Raw genomic sequence first — 24,499 nt, 5'->3', positions numbered from 1 at the left:
TGTAATTTTTTTTCCCATTAATCAGGCCTAAAGGAATGTTGGAATATTAATGGTAAGCCCCTCCCTTGTACAAACTAATTGCAACCTCCTGAGGCATTAAGCGCCACCTTCTTGGATGGCAGCTGCTTAAGGATTGTCCTCTAATATTTAAGATGACCATAGACCATAGGATATCTCTCTGGAAATGATGGACCGGAAGATGTTTACCCCTGCATGCATTGGATGAACATCAAGACATATTAAGTTCCTTGTCCAATACCAACAACAGTATACCTATACATATATCAGATCCTTCATTAGAGAAATGAAAAGTCTGAATATTTGCCAGTATCAAAGTTAATGGCATTTGCAGGCTTATGCTTTAGTATGCTAAAGAGGAGCTTCAATCCCCAAGTATTTTTATTTTCTTTCCCCTCACTTTGTCCACTGGTTGTCCTCAAAAAACATATCCTCAAACAAAAAACAAATCCAGAATTGTGCTGCTGTGACCTTCCAAACCACTGATGTACACTGTGTCCCACGCTGCCATATTTCTTATGACAGCAGAAGCTAGTTATTCCTTCCTGGTTCCAGCCCCACCTGCTAAGTAGGTCGCTCCCCGCCTAATGTTTTGTTGAAGCTGGTGTCCCCTGGGATATGTGATGTGCACATACCTGGAGGCTTGTAAGGATTAAAAGTGGTGAGTTTGAGTGAAGGTCCGCTTTAACTATGGCTGCTGGGAGATAGTGGACACCGTTCCAGTGCCTTGAAAAAGTATTCATACCCCTTGACATTTTCCACATTTTGTCATGTTACAACCAAAAACATAAATGTATTTTATTGGAGTTTTATGTAATAGACCAACACAAAGTGGCAAATTGTGAAGTCGAAGGAAAATGATAAATGGTTTTCAAAATATTTTGCAAATAAATATCTGAAAAGTGTGGATCTCTGCAGTTCCTCCAGAGTTACCATGGGCCTCTTGGCTGCTTCTCTGATTAATTGTCTCCTTTGCCCAGCCTGTCAGTTTAGGTGGATGGCCATGCCATGGTCGGTTTGCAGTTGTGCCATACTCTTTTCATTTTCAGATGACGGATCGAACAGTGCTTTTTATAACCTAACCCTGCTTTAAACTTCTCTACAACTTTATCCCTGACTTGTCTGGTGTGTTCCTTGGCCTTCATGATGCTGATTGTTCCCTAAGGTTCTCTAACAAACCACTCAGCGCGTCATAGAACAGCTGTATTTATAATGAAATTAAATTACACGCAGGAGGACTGTACTAATACAGACTACTAATTAGGTGACTTCTGAAGGCAATTGGTTGCAGTAGATTTTAGTGAAGGCTAAGTAAAGGGGGTTGAATACAAATGCACACCACACTTTTCAGATATTTTATTTGTAAAGAATCTTGAAAACCATTTATCATTTTCCTTCCACTTCACAATTATGTGCCACTTTGTGTTGGTCTATCACAGAAAATCCCAATAAAATACATTTACGTTTTTGGTTGTAATATGACAAAATGTGCACACTTTTAATGGGTATAAATACTTTTTCAAGACACTGTAGATAGAAGATCATATCTTTTATTTTGACAGTGCATCTTCCCAGAACATTGCTGGAGCCAGCCTAAAGCAAGTACTGCCTTTCTGATTATCACCAGTTAATCGCTCACCCCTCCCATTGTGTTGCAATATTGCATACATTGGGCAGATCACAAGAGTAATTAGTGCCTTGCATTACAATACTTGCAGGTAGAAGCAGTTCTATGTGTACCTAACCTGCACAGCTGTGTGTTGAGATGTGCTCATTGTTAAGAATATACACAGACAGTTTTTTTTTCATTCAACCAGTGGGTTGAATGGAAAAAAATGACAAATTCACACAATTGATGTAGATGCAGGGATCTCCCCCACTGTGCTGTTGTATACTGACAGCAGGGACTCTCCCCATTAGAATACACAGATCAGTGCTGTAAGCGTTGATCAAATGCTGGTTTCCAGCAGGACCATTCGACAGAAGCCTATCTATGACCAGCTTCTGTTGAACAGACAAGGGTATACACGTACCAAAGTCTAGCCAGTTCCTGCTGACCTGGATAATTTTTGATGTGTATATACATCTTTAATTTCCGATTCTCAAACAAAGCTGAACACACAAGAAAAAATTGATTGGTCAGCTTACTAAACACTGATTGTGTGCTGGTAATACATATATAGTGCAGCCTTTTTCAACCAGGATGTCTTGATGTGTCTTCAGGGGTGCCTTGTCAAAATGCCTAAAAATTGCCCAAAAATGTATACAAGCCAGTAGGCAGATCAAGCCTGCCTTTTAATTATACAAAGCCACGGGTTTTCATTGTGCACCATTACAGCCTTCCAGCCACCGGCATCCTAACAACCAGTGATGTCATCAGTATTTATAAGAAGGGTGTTGATCTTTTACACAGCATCCTTGTTTGATCCTCCCCAGCCCCCCTCTGTCAGCACTGGGGTCATATTAGCTGAGTGATAGAGAGAACTTGAGAGAGAGGAGAAACACTGGAATACTAGTCGGTACCAGTGTACAAAAGTGTATTTGCTTTGGAAGAATAAATCCCCTCTAATGTTGGGTGTCCTACGTATGGATGTTGCTGCATTGTGTAAATTATTAGAATAGTTTTTTTACATTTTAGATTTGGGTGCCTTGAGACTGTCCATAATTTTAAAAGGTGCCTTGACTAAAAAAAAGGTTGAGAAACACTGCTATAGTGTATGGTCAGCCTTTAAGGAAAGCTGTAATAAGGTGATGGGCTGTCACTATGAACATTGCATATCATGGCTTCAATACCTTTTCCATCACTAACATGAAATATGTATACAAATCAGGAATTCTGATTGTGCTGTTACTCTACTTACCACTTGTGGATCAATGTTTGAAAATATCAAAACCAGAGACAGCCAGGTAACTAGCAATTTCAGGAGGCAGCCTACACATTTCTATTCATCAAAGAGTACTTTAAACAAATCATTTAAATCATTTAAATTAAATCTAGTAGGGTGGTCCGGATAATAAATGTTTCTCAACCTGGTGTACAGACCCTCAGTGGGGTGGCATATGATCTGTCCAGTGTGTGGGTGGTGCGTGATTTGTCCAGTGTAAGGCCGGGTTCACACCGCTGCGATGCGGGAACGCCGCGAATCCGCGGCGTTTTCCCGCATCGCATTACTCCCGCCGGCAGTTCACACTGCCCTATGCGGACGGCTGGGAGTGTCAATGATATGTTAATGACACCCCCAGATCCGTCCGCATATCGCAGTGCGATCTGCCGAACTCGCACAGGAATCGGATTGCATGGTGTGAACCCCCATGCGATCCAATTCTGTTGCGGACCAAAAAAAGGGTCCCGTGCGAGTTTGCTGCGGGAGTGATGCGAATTCAGCCATACTATCTGTATGGCTGTACTCGCATCGCTACGGAGATCGGATGTGATTTGCGGTGCGAATCACATCCGGATCTCCCCCCGCAGCAGTGTGAACCCAGCCTAAGGGTGATGTGTGAGTGGTGTGTGATCTGTCCAGTGTGTGAGTGGTGTGTGATCTGTCTAGTCTGTGGGTGGTGTGTGATTTGTCCATTGTGTGGGTGGTGTGTGATTTGTCCATTGTGTGGGTGGTGTGTGATCTGTCCATTGTGTGGGTGGTGTGTGATTTGTCCATTGTGTGGGTGGTGTGTGATCTGTCCATTGTGTGGGTGGTGTGTGATTTGTCCATTGTGTGGGTGGTGTGTGATCTGTCCATTGTGTGGGTGGTGTGCGATTTGTCCAGTGTGTGGGTGGTGTGTGATCTGTCCAGTGTGTGGGTGGTGTGTGATCTGTCCATTGTGTGGGTGGTGTGTGATTTGTCCAGTGTGTGGGTGGTGTGTGATTTGTCCAGTGTAAGGGTGATGTGTGAGTGGTGTGTGATCTGTCTAGTCTGTGGGTGGTGTGTGATTTGTCCATTGTGTGGGTGGTGTGTGATTTGTCCAGTGTAAGGGTGATGTGTGAGTGGTGTGTGATCTGTCCAGTGTGTGAGTGGTGTAATCTGCTCAGAGTGTGTGACCCAATGGTGTTCTGTCCAATCTAACTAGACAAATAATGTGTCCCAAAATTTTATTACAGATTCCCATGGAGTGCGCAGAAAGCGACCTCGCATCTCTTCTCCACTAGATGAGCTTGTCGGCCCCGGTGAGTGCTTGGCAACATTATATATACTATTATGTGTCTAATCTTAAGCCCCATACACACTATCAGTTTTTCTGCTGATTTTTTCCTTCAGGTTTACCAAAACCATGTAGTACAAGGGCCTGCCTGATTACATACACATTGAAACTCCTAAGGTTTGACCTCATATTATACGCTTTTGGTAAATCTGAAGGAAAAACTCAGCAGAAAAACTGATAGTGTGTATGGGGCTTTAGACGTCACTCTGATCTTTTTTTTTTTTTTTTGCAGACCCACATGGGATTGAGAGCAGGAGACGACAAACAAGACCCGAATACACAGACTACATAACTTCTACATCAGGTAAATAAATGTAAAATGTAGTGCAATAAATTTTGTTGTGTTTGGCAGATTTCAGTACTGCTTTTGCAATCAAATCATTTTAGGTCAGTTCAGGATAAAGTGGAAGCATTTTGTTACATCTGTTTATAAAGTGCAAAAAAAAAACCTGTCGATCTTCTGAAATTCATAGCGGTCATTTTGTTCCCTGCATAATTCATATGTTATCTTAATCACTTATGGACCGCCCGCCGCAGTTTCATGTCGGCTGTTTGAAGGAGGATATCATTGTTATGGCAGCAGCTAGCTGCCATAACCCCGTATCCTCTTCTTCAGCGGGCTGTCCACTACAAGATAAAAGTGATCTCTGCGGCGGATTCGCCGCAAGATCACTTTTATTGACAGCGGGAGAGAGGCCCCCGTTCCCGGAGGTGATCAGGTCTGGTCATTAGCTGGGTATGGAGACAAGTGAGGGGAAGATGGCCTCCACCCGTCTCCATACAGTTGCTGGGAGGAAGCAACGTCAAAACGTCAATTCTGCCCACAGCTCTTAAAGGGACATTTTTTTTTAATGATTTTTTAAAATGACAATTTTTTTGGTCAAAAGTGTGCTTGTAAGACTGCTGCGCAAATACGATGTGACAGAAAGTATTGCAACGACAGCCATTTTATTCTCTAGGGTGTTAGAAAAAAAATGTATAATGTTTGGGGGTTCTAAGTAATTTTCTAGCAAAAAAAATGTTTTTAACTTGTAAACAACAAATATCCAAAAGAGGTTTGGTCTGTAAGTGGTTAAAGAGTCCTTCAAGTTATCCTGGACTACAGAATGATTAGCTTTTATGTTGTAGAAAATTGGCTTAGTTAAGTATTTTAGCAACCGGTAAGTAGCAGGGCTGACACCACTCCACCAAAATGCTGTTTGTAGTCAGCACACAACAAGAGTTATGAGTTGAGTACATTTCTGGAAAATAAACAGGTATTATTCTGTACTTGCAGGGTCTTTTAAAGGGATAAAAGGTGGGGTAATCTGCGTGTACTGTAAAGATACACTGCATATGTTTTGCTTGACGAACATTGAAAGAGATTGACTATGCTGAGAGCTCCCTCTAGTGGCCAATTTACAAACCTCAATGTGTAATATGATAAAATTATTGGAGAGCAAGCATGCAATAATGTGATTCAAATTAAACATTACTCTTCCTTAAACTCTGCTAATAAAATGTTAAAAACACACTCAACATTTATTTTAAAGCAATTCTGCGGTTATTGTAAATGCTTTACAGTTGCCACCTACTGTATAGTAGACACCTCCATGTTCTGTAGATAGCTCCATTCGTTGTTATCTTTATGTACCTGTTTGTAGAGGTGTCGGCTGTACAAAGAAATTGACAACTTTACTTGTTTACAATAGCCATAAGTTCACTGTAAACCCAGTGCAGAGTTTGTATGGGTTAAAGTGGAATGTTAATGAAAATCGAACTAAATCCACTCCCAGCCCCATTCTAGGACTATTCTATCTACCCTGTAAAAGAAAATATGTGTATTCTTACCTGTTCTAAAGCTGCTGCAGTCCGGGCACATGATTGGGTCCCAGTACCTACTTCATTGTAGAGGAGAGGCAGCGATAACGGCTGCACACCCTGGGCGGTGACATAACCTGTAGGCTTACTATGGGCCATCCATTGTCAGCAATCCCTCCTCTAAACTAAAGCTGGTGCTGGAAGCCGGCCATGTGACTGGAATGGAGTGGCTTCAGAATAGGTAAGTATGGACATCATTTCCTTCACAGGATATATAGAATAGACTAAGGCTGGATTCACACCTATGCATTTTTAGTGCTTTCGCATTTTGCAGATTTGCACTACAGAACGTGTTCCATAGGAAACCATGGTAAATGGACTGTAGTGCAAATCTGCAAAATGCAAAAAGCACCAAAACTGCATAGGTGTGAATCCAGCCTTAGAATGGGGTGGGAGCAGATTTAGGCTTAGTTAGATTTTGACTGGAATTACAGTTTTAGTATTTTGCCACACACTATGGACGCTTACAGACAAGCTACCTAGCTTACAAGTAAAAGTTCTCTATTCCTGTGATGACTAGTCTGACCAACTTGTGGGTGGAATAACCTATATCTGGCCAAATCTAATTGTTGATCTCAGTGTTCAGCATTCATTGTGACCATACACATAAGATGCAGTCTGTCCGTGATCATCCCTGCTCCCAATCTCCAAACGTACACTATATTGTCAAAAGTATTGGGACGCTTGCCTTTACACACAAACATGTACTTTAATGGCAACCCAGTCTTAGTCCGCAGGGTTCAATATTGAGTTGGCCCACCCTTTGCAGCTCTAACAGCTTCAACTCTTCTGGGAAGGCTGTCCACAAGGTTTAGGAGTGTGTCTATAGGAATGTTTGACCATTCTTCCAGAAGCGCATTTGTGAGGTCAGGCAGTGATGTCGGTGAGAAGGCCTGGCTCACAGTCTCCACTCTAATTCATCCCAAAGGTGTTCTATCGGGTTGAGGTCAGGACTCTATGCAGGCAAGTCAAGTTTCTCCACCCCCAAACTCGCTCATTCATGTCTTTATGGACCTTGCTTTGTGCACTGGTCCAACTCATATGGTGTGGGGTTGTTTTTAAGGGGTTGGACCTGGCCCCTTAGTTACAGTGAAGGGAACTCTTAAGGCGTCAGCATACCAATTCATTTTGGACAATTTCATACTCCCAAGTTTGTGGGAACAGTTTGGGGATGGCTCCTTCCTGTTCCAACATGACTGCCCACCAGTGCACAAATCAAGGTCCATAAAGACATGGATGATCAAGTTTGGGGTGGAGGAACTTGACTGCCTGCAGCTCAACCCCATAGAACACCTTTGTGATGAATTAGAGCGGAGACAACAAGCCAGGCCTTGTTGACCAACACCACTGCCTGACCTCACAAATGCACTTCTGGAAGAATGGTCAAACATTCCCATAGACGCACTTCTAAACCTTGTGGACAAACTTCCCAGAAGAATTGAAGATGTTATAGCTGCAAAGGGTGGGCCAACGTAATATTGAACCCTACGGACTAAGACTGGGATACCATTAAAGTTCATGTGCGTGTAAAGGCAGGCGTCACAATATTTTTGACAATATAGTTTATATCAGTTGGCCTAGAAAGTACATGTATCCATACACAGCCACATCTTAATAGACCCAGTCTTCCTGATAATGGAATCCTGCTTATTCCTTTAAAAGAGGTTCTGTTAGATCAGCCTTTCTCAAACTTTTTACACCAGAGGAACCCCTAAAATAATTTTTAGGTCTCAGGGAACCTTTGCTAAAACCAGTTCATAGGGGTCATTGGGAAGAATGCCACCCTTAGGCCGCGTACACACGGGCGGACTGTTCGCCCAACTTTGTCCGCTGAACAGTGTTTGGGCGGACAGTCCGCTCGTGTGTGGGCTTTCAGCGGACAGTTTCAGCGGACAGTTGGACGGACAAGGTTTTTCGGAATTTCCGAAAAACTGTCCGCTGAAACCTTGTTTGAGCGAACAGTCCGCCCGTGTGTAGGCTTGTTCGTCAAACAAAGTTGCGCGCATGCTCAGAAAGGATTTTCACGCCGAAAGCTATAATGCAGTGTATAGGACGTCGTATTTTATTGTCCCGTCGTACGTGCCGTTCACGTCATCGCGCACGGTTTCAGCAAACTGTTCGTCCGTCGTGTGTGGCCATGTCCGTCCATGCTAAGTTTGAGCGGACTGTTTGCCGAAACTGTTGGACGGACAAAGTTGGGCGAACAGTCCGCGCGTGTGTACGCGGCCTTACAGCAAAAAAATAAATCATTGGTATAATGATACTAACTCTGACAAAAGGCATTGGACCCAGAATTATGCCATTAGTACCATCAATTGGAAGATCAATAGGCTCAAGGAACCCTAGTTGAGAATGGCTGCGTTAGATGCATTTTGTTGCCACGGTATACAATGTCAGAAGTGATTTGCTGTTTTTCCACCTTTACATGTATACTTCCTGTGTGTGTTTCCCCCCATATCAGTGGTCTGAGTTGGTTTCATACCGATTTTAGGGTGGTGACATCAATGGCCATGAAACCCAAATACATCCAGCTACTTGCTTCAGTCCCATTATAGTGCATGCTGGATCTCTCGCGCTTCTCGGGCAGTGCCTCTGACACCTGTCTGAGAAGGCTTGTATGGAAGCAGACAATCCCCCATTTACATGCAATTTTTTTTTTTTAAATGGCAGTCATTAAGTGACTAGGTTTAGCTGCACAGCCACAGACCTCAGATGTGGCACATAAGTCAGGAGACATTTTTCATCAAAGCTTTCTCATACAGGTGCTTCTTCTATAATAGTCTATTGAAGCTGTTTCTGAAGTATGTTTGTGTGCTTGGCAGTGATATTACAAGGCGATAATCTTTCATCTGATGGTGCCCTCTAGAGGCAGGATCACACCTTACCTCCAATACCCTTTTCAATTGCTCCAAACACTCATAGAAGAGCTGCAACCCAGCACTATTTCCCTAAGCTACAATGTCAGGAAGTGTCTTATTTCAGCATTGGGTTTATTAGAGGACTTTGTGCAGAACATGGATGGGTTTATGTACAGTACTGTGTAAAGCTTTTAGGCAGTTGTGAAAAAATGCTGTCAATTAAGAATACTTTTAGAAATAGAAGTTTTAATAGTTAATCAGCCCATATCTGTTGTAGTAAAATGGTTTAGCCTGGCTCCATCCAGGACACGCCTCCAACGTGTTTCGCCTCAGCCACAGGGCTTAATCGTGAAGGTGCATAGGACATGGAAACAAGGCAAAGCGACTCAACTATGCATGAAAAAGTAGGAACTGGAGTGAAGAAAATGGCAGCAGATGCTTCTGACTGATGAGACAAAGCTTGAAATATTTGGCTGTAGCAGAAGTCATAGTCCAAAAATGCAGGGCTGATTCAAAGTAAAAGTTCATTCATTGAATATATAAACTATGATAGTAAGAGGAGCCTTCCACTGCTTCCAATGTGTAAAAGAAGAAGCACACAACACCCAGGTGTGTCAAACCTGCTTACCAGATGTCAATTAAAAGTGAACATTATATCATTAATCCGTAGAAATATAAATGTCACTATCCAGCAGCTGCAATGAATCCTCCCAAGGGTCAATTAAAAAAGCCAGTGTATTACAACAGCTTCTCAGGGTAGGAGTAGGAGCAGCTGAACTTCAAGCATCAGCAATGCAGCATTTACATATCACATCCAAGGCAAAAGCAAGGTAACAAAAAATAGTGAAGCCCGTAGGGTGAAGAAGGCACAGATTTATTGTAGTACACTCACAATTATGAAGTCACAAATGACCATCAGGAAAAGTATAAAATCCGCAGTCATCAGTGTTCTTATATCAGCCAGCCTGACAGGTTTCATCCGAAAGGGATATATCAGCAGAAGGCAGCTTTTTTTTTTTTTCTCAAAGGGCTGGAGAGCGGTAAAACAATGAGTTCAGGTAACATTGAAGCATGGTGGAGGTTCCTGGCAAGTTTGGGGCTGCATTTCTGCAAATGGAGTTGGGGATTTGGTCAAGATCAGTGGTGAGAAATACAGGCAGCTACTTATCCATCATGCCATACCATCAGGGAGGGGTTTGATTGGCCCCAAATGTATTCTGCAGCAGGACAACAACCCAAAACATACAGCCAATGTCCTTAAGAACTATCCTCTGCGTAAAGATGAACAAGGAGTCCTGGAAGTGATGGTTTGGCCCCCGCAGCGCCCTGATCTCAATATTATGGAGTCTGTTTGGGATTACACAAAGAGACAGAAGGATTTGAGGCAGCCTACATCCACAGAAGATCTGTAGTTAGTTCTCTGAGATAATTGGAACAACCTACCTGCCAAGCTCCTTCAAAAACTGTGCGAGTGAACCCAGAAGAATTGATGCTGTTTTGAAGGCAAAGGGTGGTCACACCAACTATTGATATGATTTGGATCTGTCATCTGTTCATTTACTTTCCATTTTGTTAATTGATAAAAAAAAAAACTATTAACCCTTTTATTTATGAAAGCATTCATAATTTACAGCATTTTTCACACCTGCCTAAGTCTTTTGCATAGTACTGTATGTTGGAGGGGGATGTGCTCAGACAGCCACACAAAAAGAAAAGCCAAATAGGTCTGATATGTGGGGTCATTTTCTAGTGCAAATACAAAATTTGATAGCCGTTTTCCACCCTTGCTTCCAAACCAGAAGCTGCATTTTCAGACTTTACCAGTAGGTCTACATTTATTGGTTCGTCTCATGTACATGCCATAATCTGAGGGATTTCATAATATGGTGTAAAATATATGAAAGCTGCTGTGATTTAATACTTTCTCTTTCTCCTTTCATAGACTACGGGATCCTCCCTCCTGGTATGGATCCATTTAATATCCTGGCTGACTCCCATATATTACAAGATTATGTGACACACATTGAAGATACACATGCAAACCTTGACCTCTATGCCGCATGGACCGTCCCTGACCTGGAGGAACCATCAACTACAAGTCATTTTGAAAGCATCCAACCTTACAATGATGGAGAGGCCACAGCCAGCTTGGTTGGGCACAGTCTCAACCTTACAGGAGAGCAGGAACAGATGTACTCAGAATGCTCCTACGCAGATGGCATGGGAATGGGCAGTTGTTGACCTTCAGTGGTTGCCTATTCAGAAATTGACTGAATGTACCATCTGTTAATCACAAATGATTTGAAAACTCACTTTGGTCCTTGTCTAGACACGTGTTAACCTGAGTGGACAATGGCAGTGCACTGGGAGCCTGATAGCACCTATTGTTTCTTATGTAAATATAAAGGTTAGCAGACAAACCAACCAACCATCAAGCCAGTTAAGAGCATTAATATAGATCTCCCACTACATGTTTACACCTGTCCATAAATGTAAATAATATATTGAATGGTTAAGTGCCACAAGTTATATGCAATCTTGTTTGGTGGTTTTAATGGACCATTGGTGTCCAGATGAGAGGGGAACTTCATTTGATTTTGTATAGGGAGAGAGTCCCAGCACTTTACTCACACTTTTCTCCTCCCCCTCAATACAGATAGTTCAGATTGTAAAACGGTAACTAATTACAGTCTTTTGAGAAGTCACAAACATCGGTATGGCACTACATGGAATTTATATAAGTATACTAACCCATAGTTACCAATCTATCAATCAACCTTTAAGATATTTTGAATTGGTAGATTTGGGTTACTTAGCTTGATACATCATAGTTCTCTGTAGTATGTTATTTGACAAGCCTTTAATGGAATTTTATTCATCATTATGTTTTTAGGTTTGGACAGATTCAGGGTTAGATCTAGGGTTGCACCAATACCGGTATCGATAGTAAGCATTTCTCGTACTCATGCAACTGCTCCAAATAACTGAAAACAATACCTTTGTGGTCTGATTTGAGCCCATACAAAATGAATGGTCTTAGAATCACATGTGATATGAACTGATCATCCAAATCACATGCGGTTTCCTCCACCACTCCTGTGTGAACCCAGGCTTGTTATAGTGACTTCAGTCTGGGTTCACACAGGAGCAGTGCGGGAAACCAAATGCGATTTGGACAACAATCGCACCACATTCCTGTTCAAATCGCATTCGATTATTTGCAGTTCAATTTGAGCTCATTCATCTTGTATAGTTTCAAATCACACTACAAAAGATATTGGCGAGTACTTGAGCTCAAGTATCTGTACTCGCCGATTAAAAAAACCAGTATCACTGCAACTCTAGTTAGATAGGTGTCACCTGCTGAGGAAGTAGAGGGAATTTTTCCAGTAGGGGCACAGGCAGCAATTATCCCCCTAAGGTTTTGGGTAGAGTTTCACATTAAGTTGCCCATGCTTGTTAAGATCTAGCTTCACAATACTTTTACTTGGATACGACAGATTTGGCCATCCACAGTGAGAATTATGTACAGTTCAGGTGTATACTGAATGCCCATGTCATCCAGGGGACAATAGGGATTGAGTAAGAGCTTCATCCATTAACTGATGCAGCCTTTGAAAGTTAGCATCTCCCACCCCAGCTATTGAGTTTCGGAGTGGATATCTGCCCTTACAGAAACGTCAGACACATGGGTCAGTTGTCTGAAGTGAAGCTCTAAAAGCCCCTTTTTTCTGAAAATAATCTGCATGTTTAGACACCTTCAGTTTGGCCAGAACTGTTGTAGCTAGTTTTTATAGAGAGCTTAGTAATGTGTATCTTCTGAATATCCCAGAGGGAGGGGGCTTGGGGAAAGTAGCTGAGGTTTGTACCTTTAAAAAAAAAAAAGGCAGATTGTATTGAGCTTGAATGGATCGGGATTGGGGCTTAAAATTAATCTGATTTTTTTTAAACTATTTTGGCATAAAAATGTGAATAACCGCAAGAAACTGAGAGCACTAACTTTTTTTTTAATATATCATTAAAAGAACTTATTTTTTAAACAGCATTGTGTTGCGTTTGTGTAACCCGCCAACTGTTTGTGTAACAAGACAAGCCAAGATCAATGTAAAAACATTAAAAATGGTACAATTCTTTTGTCACAATTACAGATATGCATCCAGCAAATGGGCAGAATAATATTTTAGAGAATATGGTCTACCAATTCACTAGGGTATGATTCACACCTCAGTGACATTGTTCCTTGTGTATCGATTGGCTGAATGATGGTTTAATACACTTCGTGGTTTCCTTTATTGTGCATAGACTACAGGTACATTTTATAGGATTTTGACCTTGTTGCCCATAATGTCTCTACTTCCACCTGTTAATACTATATGTACAGTGACTCCATTTTCCAAATGCCATTAGTTCTCTACTGCCTTATTGGTGGACTGGGTTTACGGATGTGGTGTCTTACTTACATTTCATGTGCACACATTGGCAAGGACTAAATCATTGCTTGTAGATGGGGTAGGGTCACAACAGGAGTAACGGGCACAGACTGGTTCACATGCCAAGGAACATGTGCCTGGGATTCCAAATTCTGGTTGTACCGTCAGCTCCCTTATCCCATGGCGCTTAAACAGAACTCTGGCTTGACTTAAAATAGTCTTGTAAGCCTCCATTCCAGGACAATGGACATGGAGAGAAGCCACCCCATGGTCACTAGAAAGGGCCCACATATGAAGTTCATGATGTCCGTTATTGCCACAGAGGGCATCCAAATCCATCTTAAGGCTTTGTATATTAGCAGAGGCAGGAATGGCTTGGAGGAGGACACGGCCATTATAAACTATGTCTGAGTATACCGAAGCCACCATTATTGCTATAGAAGCCAAGGAGAGAGCTGGATCCAAGTAGTGCACGGTGGGGTGAGTGAACAGGTGAAGAAGCAAACTGCTGGCCAGGAGGAGGGAAGAAGGAGCCAGAGAACACAACAGGCACAGCACTTGACGCCATCTTGGTTGTTGTTGATGAAGTAATGTTGATAGACACAGACCTGGTTTGGTTAAAAGGTAGAGCAAGATATATTTTAAAAGATATGAGTACAATGCAAGGACATTAAAAAGATGGTTAATAGAGGATATTAGATGGATATAAAATGTTTGTTGAAAACCAGCCAAATAACATTAAAAAGCAAGTGCAGCACCTAATATTTTATATCAAAGAATATAAAGTCACGTGTAACTTGCCAACTTGTTGATAAGTGGTGTTAAACAATAGAGTTTAACCACACAATCCTGTCCAAGACTACAATGGTTGTGTTAGGCTGCTCGTTGGGTAGGTCCTTCCAACAACATCTGGAAGACTTGGATGTTTCGCTGTGTTCTAGTACACCTGTGCCCCCCTCCCCTTAGGAAAACAGTTTGTTTACTAGTCTTGAAGGCCTGAAGTCACTGTAAGACCAAATATCAGTTTGAAATGCCATGTTCCCTCAGCAGTTCATATAGGAGCATGTAGCTAAGATTATTATAGTATTGAAACTGTTCCCTTGACAATCATTTGAAGGGACCTTGTCAATGCTCAGGCTTTCTTATCGGGGATGCACAAGGGCCTTGCTAAATACTGAAAACGCCCTTCCTAATTTTTTGTTTGTATTAGGAATCACTTCAACCTATTATACCTGTTACATTTAGGCTGGCCATACATTATTCAATTTTATTATTCAATTTTGATTTAGATTTACCAAAACCATATAATATAAGGGCAAGTCTAAACATATTCAATTTTGTATGCACTTAGACAGGCCCTTGCACTACATAGTAGAAGGTAATTCTAAAGGAAAAATAAGAAAATTGAATAATGTATGGCCAGGCTAAGGCTGGTTGAAAAAAAAGTCCATCCAGTTCAAACAATAGAAACTGATATACATTCTTAAAGGACTATTAATCATAAAGCACTTTTCTTTACAGGAACGGTCTCTAACCAGTGGGTTGGTGTTCACATCTTGTAAGCTTCCTTTGATGTAGCTCCCAGAAGCCTCTCTGGCAATGTGATTTCCTAATGCAATGTGCTTTCTATAAGTATGAAATCAAGCAAACATTTTCTAATATATATTTTCCAAAAAAGCCTGTAAGATAATGACGAAAAAAAAGCGTTGGTGCTTGCTCTGCTAGTACAATTGTTGATGGAAAATATCAATAAACAGTAATGCCCCGTACACACGATCAGACTTTCCGACAACAAAACCGTGGATTTTTGTTCGAAGGTTGTTGGCTCCAACTTGTCTTGCATATACGCTGTCACATAAATGTCGGCCAACAATTGCAAACGTGGTGACATACAAGATGTATGACAAGCCGATAAAAAGGAAGTTCAATAGTCACGTGATATCTCTATTACGAATGCTTGTTTTACAAGACCGAGCACTTATGGCTCATAATTGATTCCGAGCATGTGTGAACTTTTGTGTGACGGACTTGTGAACACACAATTGGAAAATTTGAGAACCTGCTAGCCGATGAAAGTCCGACAAATGTTTGATGGGCCATACACACGGTCGGACTTTCAGCCAACACGCTCACATCCAACATTTCCCGTCGGAAAGTCAGATCGTGTGTATACGGCATTAGAATGAATGTGCACAGCTGAAGAATTAAACAAAGTTAAAATTCATAAATAAAAAATACTAATTATCTAATTAATCTAATATAAAATGCAGGAAATTGTGACCATGACAATCACTGTATAAGTTACAAGTGCAAATAAACATATATACAGAAGTCCATAGACCAGTGTTTCTCAACTCCTGTCCTCAGGACCAACTAACAGGCCAGGTTTGCAAGATAACTGAAATATAGCACATGTGATATAATTACAAATCTGGAAAATTTCAACTCTTCAGACTTTTTTCAAAATCATAGTATGTGGTTGACAAGGGATGTCTTGCAAAATGGAATGATTCAGTACCTCTATTTAAACCTTTTTTTTTTTTCAGTTTTGCATAGAATGGGTGTGGGATAGGCTGGGTTCACACCGGAGCGATGCGGGAACGCCGCGAATCCGCGGTGTTTTCCCGCATCGCATACCTCCCGCCGGCAGTTCACACTGCCCTATGCGGACTGCTGGGAGTGTCAATGAAATCTTAATGACACCCCCAGATCAGTCCACATATCGCAGTGCAATCTGCAAACTCGGACAGGAATCGGATAATTAGTGCAATGGTTACTAGTGCAGCTCCACCAGTGGTGCCTTTCAGGGCCGCCTATTGGTGCCCATAAAGGCTGCCCATCTGTGCAGCCTATCAAATGCCCATTAGTGAAAGAGAAAAATGAATTATCTACAAAATGTTATAACAGAAACAAAAAAAATGTTTTCATTTATTTAGCAAAAAAATATAATTTTGTTTGGGTACAGCATTGCATGCCCTGCAACTGTCATTCACAGTGTGACAACGCTGAAAGCTAAAAATTGGCCTGGGCAGGAAGGGTGTGAAATTTCCGGTAATGAAATGGTTAAATGCACTTTTTGGGTCTTTTTCAGGTGCAAGTATTTTTCTTTTGCCCAATGGAAAGCAGTTGACTAGGAAACTTGTTAGGCACATTAGCTGTTTTTCTCTGGTGCTCCATGGGGCAAAAAAAAAAAAAAAAATGCATGATCCTGCCCTAAAGAAACGTCTGTACTTCTTTGGTGTGACAATAGACAACACCTCACTCAGATGTGATTGGGCCTCATAGAATAAAATGGAAATTGTATTATTGAGCATATTGCAGCACTTCTGGAAACACATGACAAATGGCTAAGGTGTAAACGGTGTCCCATGGTTCCAGCCTCCATATCCTTACCTTGCAGAGCTCCTGTTACTGCCAGATAGATCACATTGAAGAGTAGACCCAGCACCCCAGCGACAAAGATAAGAGTTGGCTGATGAGAGTGATGAGGATGTACCAGATGTCCCAGGGAGCCTAAAGTGAGAGCCAGACACAAGGAGGAAAGCAGGAGAGGGGACAAGAAGGAGAACAGTGTGGGAAGACGGGCCTTAGCATGGGAGGACAAGGAGGACGAGTGAGAAAGGATGATGTTTGGACACAGAGCAACTATAAGAGAAAGCGTATGTGCCGAGTCTGCAAGTGTAAGCAGCGAATCTGACAGTCTACTTAGTACAATCTGGGTTAGAAATACAGCAAAAGCAACAACGATAAGTAGAATATGAGACACCATTATGCCAGCTGAAAGGAAGTGCAGCAGAAGAACGTAGAGAAGAAGATAACAAGTGATAAAAAAAATATTATATTGAGTTTAAAAGCCCTTTTAACAGATACACGTGATCAGTCTTACGTAGATAACTTTATTGATGTGTGTTAATGTATAAACATTTTTGTTTGCATAATCTCTCAATGCAAGATTACCATTCTGGTTGGGCTATTTGAAAGCAATGATGGGTGAATTGAATTCCAGCTTAAACCTAACTAGCTTTAAAAATGGTCCCTCCCTCCTAACACCTATGCTGACTGACCTGTGTAAAAAAAGATGTATATACTTACCTTTTTTCAGCCCGCTCCATGTCTGTGTCAGCCAGTGGTGGCTGCAGGGGAGAGGAGAGAGAACCAGATGGTCCATTAAAGTCTATGGGTGATGTCACCACTCCTGGCTTTACCAGCCTCTCCCCAACAACCGCTGTTGGCTAACTAGGTAAGTATACATTTTTATTTTTTTTACAAAGGTTAGCTAGCATAGGTGTTAGAAGAGGGAAGAGGACATTTTAAGGTTAGGTTTAATCTCGAATTCTATATTAAAGGGGTCCAAGCTGTTCACCTAAAAATGTGAATCCTCCATCCATGCTGAACGAGAAAAATCTAAAGGTGTATGGGCAGTCTGTGTATGGGCAGGTGTATGGGCAAGGTGTATGGGGGTTTCATTTACTCAAAAGGAGTAGGGCTGTTCACCCAGCAAGCTGAATGCTTACTTTGCTAACTGAATTTTCAAAGTGAACACACCTTCGACCTTTTCCCCAACATTCACTTATCAAAGTAAGCAGTTTGCTGGGTGAACAGCCTCTACTCCTTTTGTAAATGACCCCCCCCCCCCCCCCCCCCCCGTAAGACTAAAGCTGCCCATGCACCTTTAGATTCCTCTCGTTCATCATGGATGGAGGATTCTCTCCTGCCAGCTATTGCATTCAGCAACCAACAGGACCAGCAGCTGTCAGAATACCCAAACAGAGACTGCATCTGATTGGGTGAAGCTGTTATTGGGCCAAAAAATTTCCACCCAGCTCCTTTGACAAAAGTTGCCTGAAAAATTGGCTTTTGTGGAGCTGGGCGTTGCTCTGCCCATGTCACTCATTCACAGTCCTCTGTGAATAGAAAACTACAAAGTCTAGCAGCTGTCAGCTTTCAATGAACTACCACGGTGCTGTGAGCTCTTTCGTAATTTATCGAGTATTCCTGTCAAAATGTATTGACTTGCTCGTACCAGGTACAAGCAAGCCAATACACTGACATTGCTGCAGGGGACCTGCATGGCACCAGTGATCTGCTGATCACTGGTGAACTGCTTTATAGACTCCCTGCAATAAAAAATAATAATAAATGCAAATTTTTTTACCTGCAAAAAAATGTGCATTTATAATTTTTTTTTTTTTTAAATGAACTTATCCTTTAACTCAGTGGTCATCAACCCTGTCCTCAGGGCCCACTAACAGGCCAGGTTTTATGTATTACCTTGAGGGAGATGCAGACTAGAATACTACAATCACTGAGCAGCAAATGATATCACCTGTGATGTATTTCGGTTATCTTGCAAACCTGGCCTGTTAGTGGGCCCTGAGGACAGGGTTGATGACCACTGCTTTAACTGATCTTATATCAGCAGGGGAACAAATCTCCCTCCCTATACAGATGGTATATATATTTTGATATGCAAAATTCAAACAACATATGTCACTGCAAACAAGTAAAATATCAAGCACATCAACAACTGTTTTAAGGTAAAAGAGCAACAACACATTTAGCAAATTATTCGAGGACAACTAAGAAATAAAAAAGAAAACTACAGAGGAGTTTTTACAAAATGGTAAAAAGTAAAAACCTGTTGTAAATGACCTTACAATAAAAATAAGTCATAATTTATAAGCTCCGTGCAAACTGTTGGCGCTATATAAATCCTGTATAATAATCAATCTTATCCCTTCCAAGTTATTTATTAAAGTAAAGGTGATATACAAAGCTTTCTGAGCCTTTGTACACATGGTCGGAGATTCCGATGGAATGTGTCCTATCGGACTGTTTTGTCGGATAATCTGACTGTGTGTGGTCTCCATCGGACTGTTTCCGTCGGAGTATCAGACGGACCAAGTTTTCCAACTTGTCTGTAAAATTTTCCGACAAAATGCTCCGTTTGGACATACTCCGATCATGTGTAGCCTACTCCGACGGACAAAGAATCACGTATGCTCAGATCAAATTCCTAGACCAAAGCTATTGGCTACTAGCCTGAATGTAGTCCCGTCGTAACAAAATAACGTCATCACGTTATGTAGAATCGGATTTTCCGACAACTTTGTCCGACCGTGTGTATGCAACAGTTTCAACGGATTTTGTTGTCAGAATGTCCGACCGTGTCTACAAGGGCTTAGGTTTTGAATAGAGTAAGAGAGGATTGGAACCTCAGTCAGGTCTTCTGGTGCCTATGTCCACGCTGGGGACAGTCACCCAATTTGTCCTGCCTCCATTGTCACTGAAACGGAAGGTGATGGGAACGCCAAAATGTTGCAGTTGTTGCTGGAACAGTGGTGAATGTAAATCTTCTCATGTGGACACCTGTTCTGGTGACATCAAATTGGGCAATTGGTACAGATGGGTTCTCACTTCTCCAGGACAGGAAGTGAAGTCCTGGAGAAGGTCACATTCAGCAAAAAAAAATGTTTTAACCTTTTCCTACTCTATACAAAACCTTCACTATAGATAAAATGTTAACCTTTTAAATACTGATTGTTCGAAGATGAGATCAAGGGATAAGAAAGGTGCACAGGTTAGATGTGTCAGTGCACAGCAAGCAATGCAGCAATACGGTCCCCTGCTTGGGGGGAGGAAACAAAATACACACAGCTGTTCCAAAGTGTTCTAGTTCTCATCCATCTCACGTTGTATGTCTCTAGCTGGAAAGTTTCCTACTCTCTCTCCATCTCCACAGCACACTCATTGTAAAACTGTCCCTGATTCTCTTCTAGCCTCTGCTCCACTTTCCCTTTTTCCTCTTACCTTGTCTGTCCTGTGCCAGGCTCTGCTTGTCTCCTGTGCCTGTGGTCCCCCCCTACATAGATCATGTGCTGATCACACTCCCCCTTTACTATGTTCCAGGGTCACTGTCTGCTGCCCTCCTCCAGCCCTCTGTGAGGCTCCAGTTCCTCTACCTTGACTTCTGCAGCCTCTCCTCCCAGATCCAGCACAGCATGCGTCCATTCCTCCATCAGATGATCACAAGCACCCCTCCATGTCCTCACTCCCCACCCCAGGCATCAGCTCCCTTCTTGCACTAACTCAGCTGATCCTTGAGCAAAACAAAGGCTCTTTATGTACAATTATAATAGAGGAGACTATCTAAGGAGCTGCCCAGGATAGTACTATGAACCCAGCTACTCAGCACTGGCAATAAATACACGTAATAGTATATAGATTATAGGAACATCAGGGGTTGGCTTGAGTTTTCACCTTGTTCCAAGTCCAGGAATTTCCCTTGTCAGCAGTTTTAAGACCTGCCAGTGTAGATATGTGAATCCAGCAATGAAGGAATGTGATTTTTCTTTTTTTTTCACACAGGAACCGAATACAACTTACCCATAAATCTTGCTCCCATTCAGAACTCGGCCCACTAGCATCCCCCCTCTGTTCTGTGCCAGTCTTTGGTAAACGATTTGACACACGTTTCTATGGAGACCAGAAGAACGGTGAAAACTTTTCCAAAGTGCTTCAGCTGAGCAAAGAATAGAGTAAAATTCAGGAGCCATTCAGAGAAGCCTGAAAGCAAAGCCTTGAGGTCCTTTAAAGGGCTTGCCACCAGAATTACTAGTTGTAATTTATGATTATAAAAAAGAAAGTATAATGTATTTTTTAGGAAACCCCTACTAAAAAGGAACATGGGAGCCACTCTTGCTATGATAAAATATGCCACTTTCCTGATAGGCACTGACTTCAGTACTTTAGAGTTGAAAATATTTTTATTATGTCAACATTCAAAACATGTAATCAAGACACAAAAGTAATGCAGTAAAACAGTAATGCCCCGTGGACACAATCGGACTTTCCAACAACAAAACCATGGAATTTTGTTTGAAGGTTGTTGGCTCCAACTTGTTTTGCATACATACGGTCACACAAATGTTGGCCAACAATTACGAACATAGTGAAGTACAGCGAGCCGATAAAAAGGAAGTTTAATAGTCATGTGATATCTCCATTATGAATGCTAGTTTTACAAGACCGAGCACTTCCGGCTCGTACTTGATTCCGAGCATGCGTGGACTTTTGTGCAACGGTGTACACACGATCGGAAAGTCCGACAACAAAAATTTGTTGATGGAAAATTTGAGAACCTGCTAGCCAATGGAGCATACACACGGTCGGACTTTCCACCAACAAGCTCACATCCAACATTTGTTGTTGGAAAATCCAATTGTGTGTACGGGGCAAAGTCAGCTTAATGGCTAACGCCCATAGCAAGATATATGTAAATTAAAAGTATGGTACATCATAGAAACTGTGTGTAGTGTCACATTAGAAAAACCAGGTAAGATAAATAAAACATTCTGATATTGTCCATCATGCAAATGGCAAAAGAATATCAGTCATGGCCAAAATTGTTGGCACCCCAGAAATTTTTCCAGGAAATCAAGTATTTTTCATAGAGAAGTATTGCAGTAACAAGTTTTGCTATACACGTTTATTCCCTTTGTGTGTATTGGAACAAAACAAAAAAAGGAGGAAAAAAAGCTAATTGGACATAATGTCAAACAAAACTTCAAAAATGGGCTGGTCAAAATTCTTGGCACCCTTAACTTAATATTTGATTGCACACCCTTTGGAAAAATTAACTGAAATCAACTGAAATCAATTCCTATAACCATCAATAAGCTTCTTACATCTCTCACCTGGAATTTTGGACCACTCTTCCTTTTCAAACTGCTCCAGGTCTCTCTTATTGGAAGGGCACCTTTTCCCAACAGCAATTTTAAGATCTCTCCACAGGTGTTCAATGGGATTTTGATCTGGACCCATTGTTGGCCACTTTAGAACTCTCCAGCGCTTCGTTGCCATCTATTTCTGGGTGCTTTTTGACGTATGTTTGGGGTCATTGTCCTGCTAGAAGACCCAAGGTCTTGGACGCAAACCCAGCTTTCTGACACTGGGCTCTACAGTGCGACCCAAAATCCTTTGGTAATCCTCAGATTTCATGATGCCTTGCATACATTCAAGACACCCAGTGCCAGAGGCAGCAAAACAACCACAAAACATGATTGAACATCCACCATATTTCACTGTGGGTACTGTGTTCTTTTCTTGGTAGGCCTCATTCCATTTTCGGTAAACAGTAGAATGATGTGCTTTACCAAAAAGCTCTATCTTGGTCTCATCTGTCCATAAGACATTTTCCCAGAAGGATCTAGGCTTACTCAAGTACATTTTGTCAAACTGTAGTCTTGCTTTTTTAGGTTCAATAATTCTTTATTAATACATTTTTTTATCAAAGTATAAGCAATTATAGATTGTAAATTCAAAAAAGGAACAGGGCCAGGAGTCCAACTATGGGCTATCTGGTCCAACAGTGTTAAGCACATTATAAGTTTTACAAGTAAGAATAAAGCATTCTGTTTTGTTCAGGTAACACACTGGAGGTCCCATCTATATTCACAGTATAGAGCATGTGGCAAATACATTACGGGTAACCTTCTCCCCGGACTGGGCGCCCCTGTGGGAGCCTGCTGCGTCCAGAGCTGGAGAACAGACGTTAGAGCTAAATCTGCGACAGGCAAAGACCCATCTCTATGCCCCAACTACAGACCTATTTCTCTCTTTTAAATATTGACTTGAAACTGTATGCAAAAATTCTTGCTAACCGCATATCCCCTTTACACCCCGAGACAATCCATACAGACCAGGTTGGCTTTGTCCCTGGCCACGAAGCCAGGGACAATACTACCAAAACTGTTCACCTCATACATTATGCACAACGCCACCAATTACCGACCTGCCTTCTCTCCTGTGACGCAGAGAAGGCCTTCGATAGGGTCAGCTGGCCCTTTCTTCATGCCACCCTATCCCAAATAGGCCTAGGCCCTATCATGATCTCCCGCATCATGTTCCTATACTCCAAACCCACAGCCACGATCCTGGTAAACGGCTCCCACTCAGACACATTCACATTTGCAAACGGCACCAGGTAGGGTTGCCCCCTTTCCCCACTTTTATTTGCTCTAGTGATTGAACATTTAGCCCAGGCGATTAGAGCAAACACTAACATACATGGCATCCAAACCCCCTCCGCCCACTATAAACTCTCCTTATACGCGGATGATCTCCTCCTCTATGTAACTCAACCGCATTTGTTGGCATGCGAATAATGGGCAAAATGCCCCTTATCCCTTGCTACTGCAGCACGTTGGGAAAAGATTTGCAGCAGGTCTCTTCTGGCATTAGTAAGCTCTAGCAGCACTGTGGTGTCCGGAGATTTCTTATGTGAGTCCCCTAAGGTGGCTATAGTAGTGAGGAGACGTGTGATATCTTCTGTACGTGCATGCTTGAGACGGGAAACATGTTGGATAAGTTTACCCCGAATTACGCATTTAAGCGCTTCCCACTTCGTCTTGCTTTTTTATGTCTCTGTATCAGCAGTAGAGTCCTCCTGGGTCTCCTGCCAAAGCGTTTCATTTCATTTAAATGTCGACGGATAGTTTGCACTGACACTGATGCTCCCTGAGCAGCTTGAATTTCTTTGGAACTTGTTTGGGGCTGCTTATCCACCATCCGGACTATCCTGCGTTGCAACCTTTCATCAATTTCTCTCTTCCGTCCACGCCCAGAGAGATTAGCTACAGTGCCATGGGTTGCAAACTTCTTGATAACGTTGCACACTGTGGACAAAGGCAAATCTATATCTCTGGAGATAGACTTGAGATTGTAGATTTTTTTCCACAATTTTGGTTCTCAAGTCCTCAGACAGTTCTCTTCTCCTCTTTCTGTTGTCCATGATTAGTGTGGCACACACAGACACACAATTAGGGATGAGCTTCGTGTTCGAGTCGAACATAAGTTAGACTCGAACATCGGCTGTTCGCCCGTTCGGCGAATTCCGAATGTTATGGGCCGTTCATGCCAAATTCATGTGGCGCTCACGGCCCACAATGCACTGCGATGGCGCAGTGCATTGCTGGCTCATGATTGGCCAAGCATGCACTGTGACCCCGCATGCTTGGCCAATCACAGCGCCGGCAGCGAGGAGAGCCATGATTGGCCACAGGCAATCATAGCTCAGGCTGTGTAGTACACGCCCCACACTATATAAGGCCGCCAGCGCGTCGGCCTTGTGTA

At 42.1% G+C, this 24,499-nt stretch overlaps 2 protein-coding genes across 7 annotated transcripts in view; one reads left to right on the top strand and one right to left on the bottom strand.

Annotated features, from left to right (window-relative positions):
• RELB (RELB proto-oncogene, NF-kB subunit) overlaps positions 1-12,976 on the top strand; it is an 84,662-nt gene extending 71,686 nt beyond the window's left edge. Inside the window, exons 9-11 of the mRNA XM_077455288.1 lie at positions 4,118-4,183; positions 4,451-4,522; positions 10,879-12,976. Coding sequence (XP_077311414.1) covers positions 4,118-4,183; positions 4,451-4,522; positions 10,879-11,177 — 437 coding nt within the window. The 3' untranslated portion in view covers positions 11,178-12,976. The remainder of the gene's footprint in view (positions 1-4,117; positions 4,184-4,450; positions 4,523-10,878) is intronic.
• Positions 12,924-20,702, bottom strand: LOC143930782 (uncharacterized). Of its 6 annotated transcripts, none has more exons than XM_077455575.1 (4): positions 20,329-20,548; positions 19,582-19,740; positions 16,760-17,143; positions 12,924-13,974 (listed from the first exon to the last, which is right to left on the bottom strand). In XM_077455575.1, the coding sequence occupies exons 3-4, from the start codon at positions 17,133-17,135 to the stop codon at positions 13,400-13,402; spliced, it is 951 nt and encodes a 316-aa protein (XP_077311701.1). In that variant the 5' UTR covers positions 17,136-17,143; positions 19,582-19,740; positions 20,329-20,548; the 3' UTR covers positions 12,924-13,399. The 6 variants fall into 6 exon arrangements, with proteins under 6 accessions (XP_077311701.1, XP_077311776.1, XP_077311845.1 ...); XM_077455650.1 differs by having other exon boundaries at positions 19,582-19,735; XM_077455719.1 differs by lacking the exons at positions 19,582-19,740; positions 20,329-20,548 and adding an exon at positions 20,627-20,702.
• Positions 20,703-24,499: the final 3,797 nt, after the last annotated feature.

The sequence above is a fragment of the Lithobates pipiens genome, unplaced genomic scaffold (assembly GCF_037356315.1).
Source record: "Lithobates pipiens isolate NorthernLeopardFrog02 unplaced genomic scaffold, aLitPip1_a1.2 Scaffold_1, whole genome shotgun sequence".
Lineage (NCBI taxonomy): Eukaryota > Metazoa > Chordata > Amphibia > Anura > Ranidae > Lithobates > Lithobates pipiens.
This window is presented reverse-complemented; position numbering and strand designations above follow the sequence as displayed.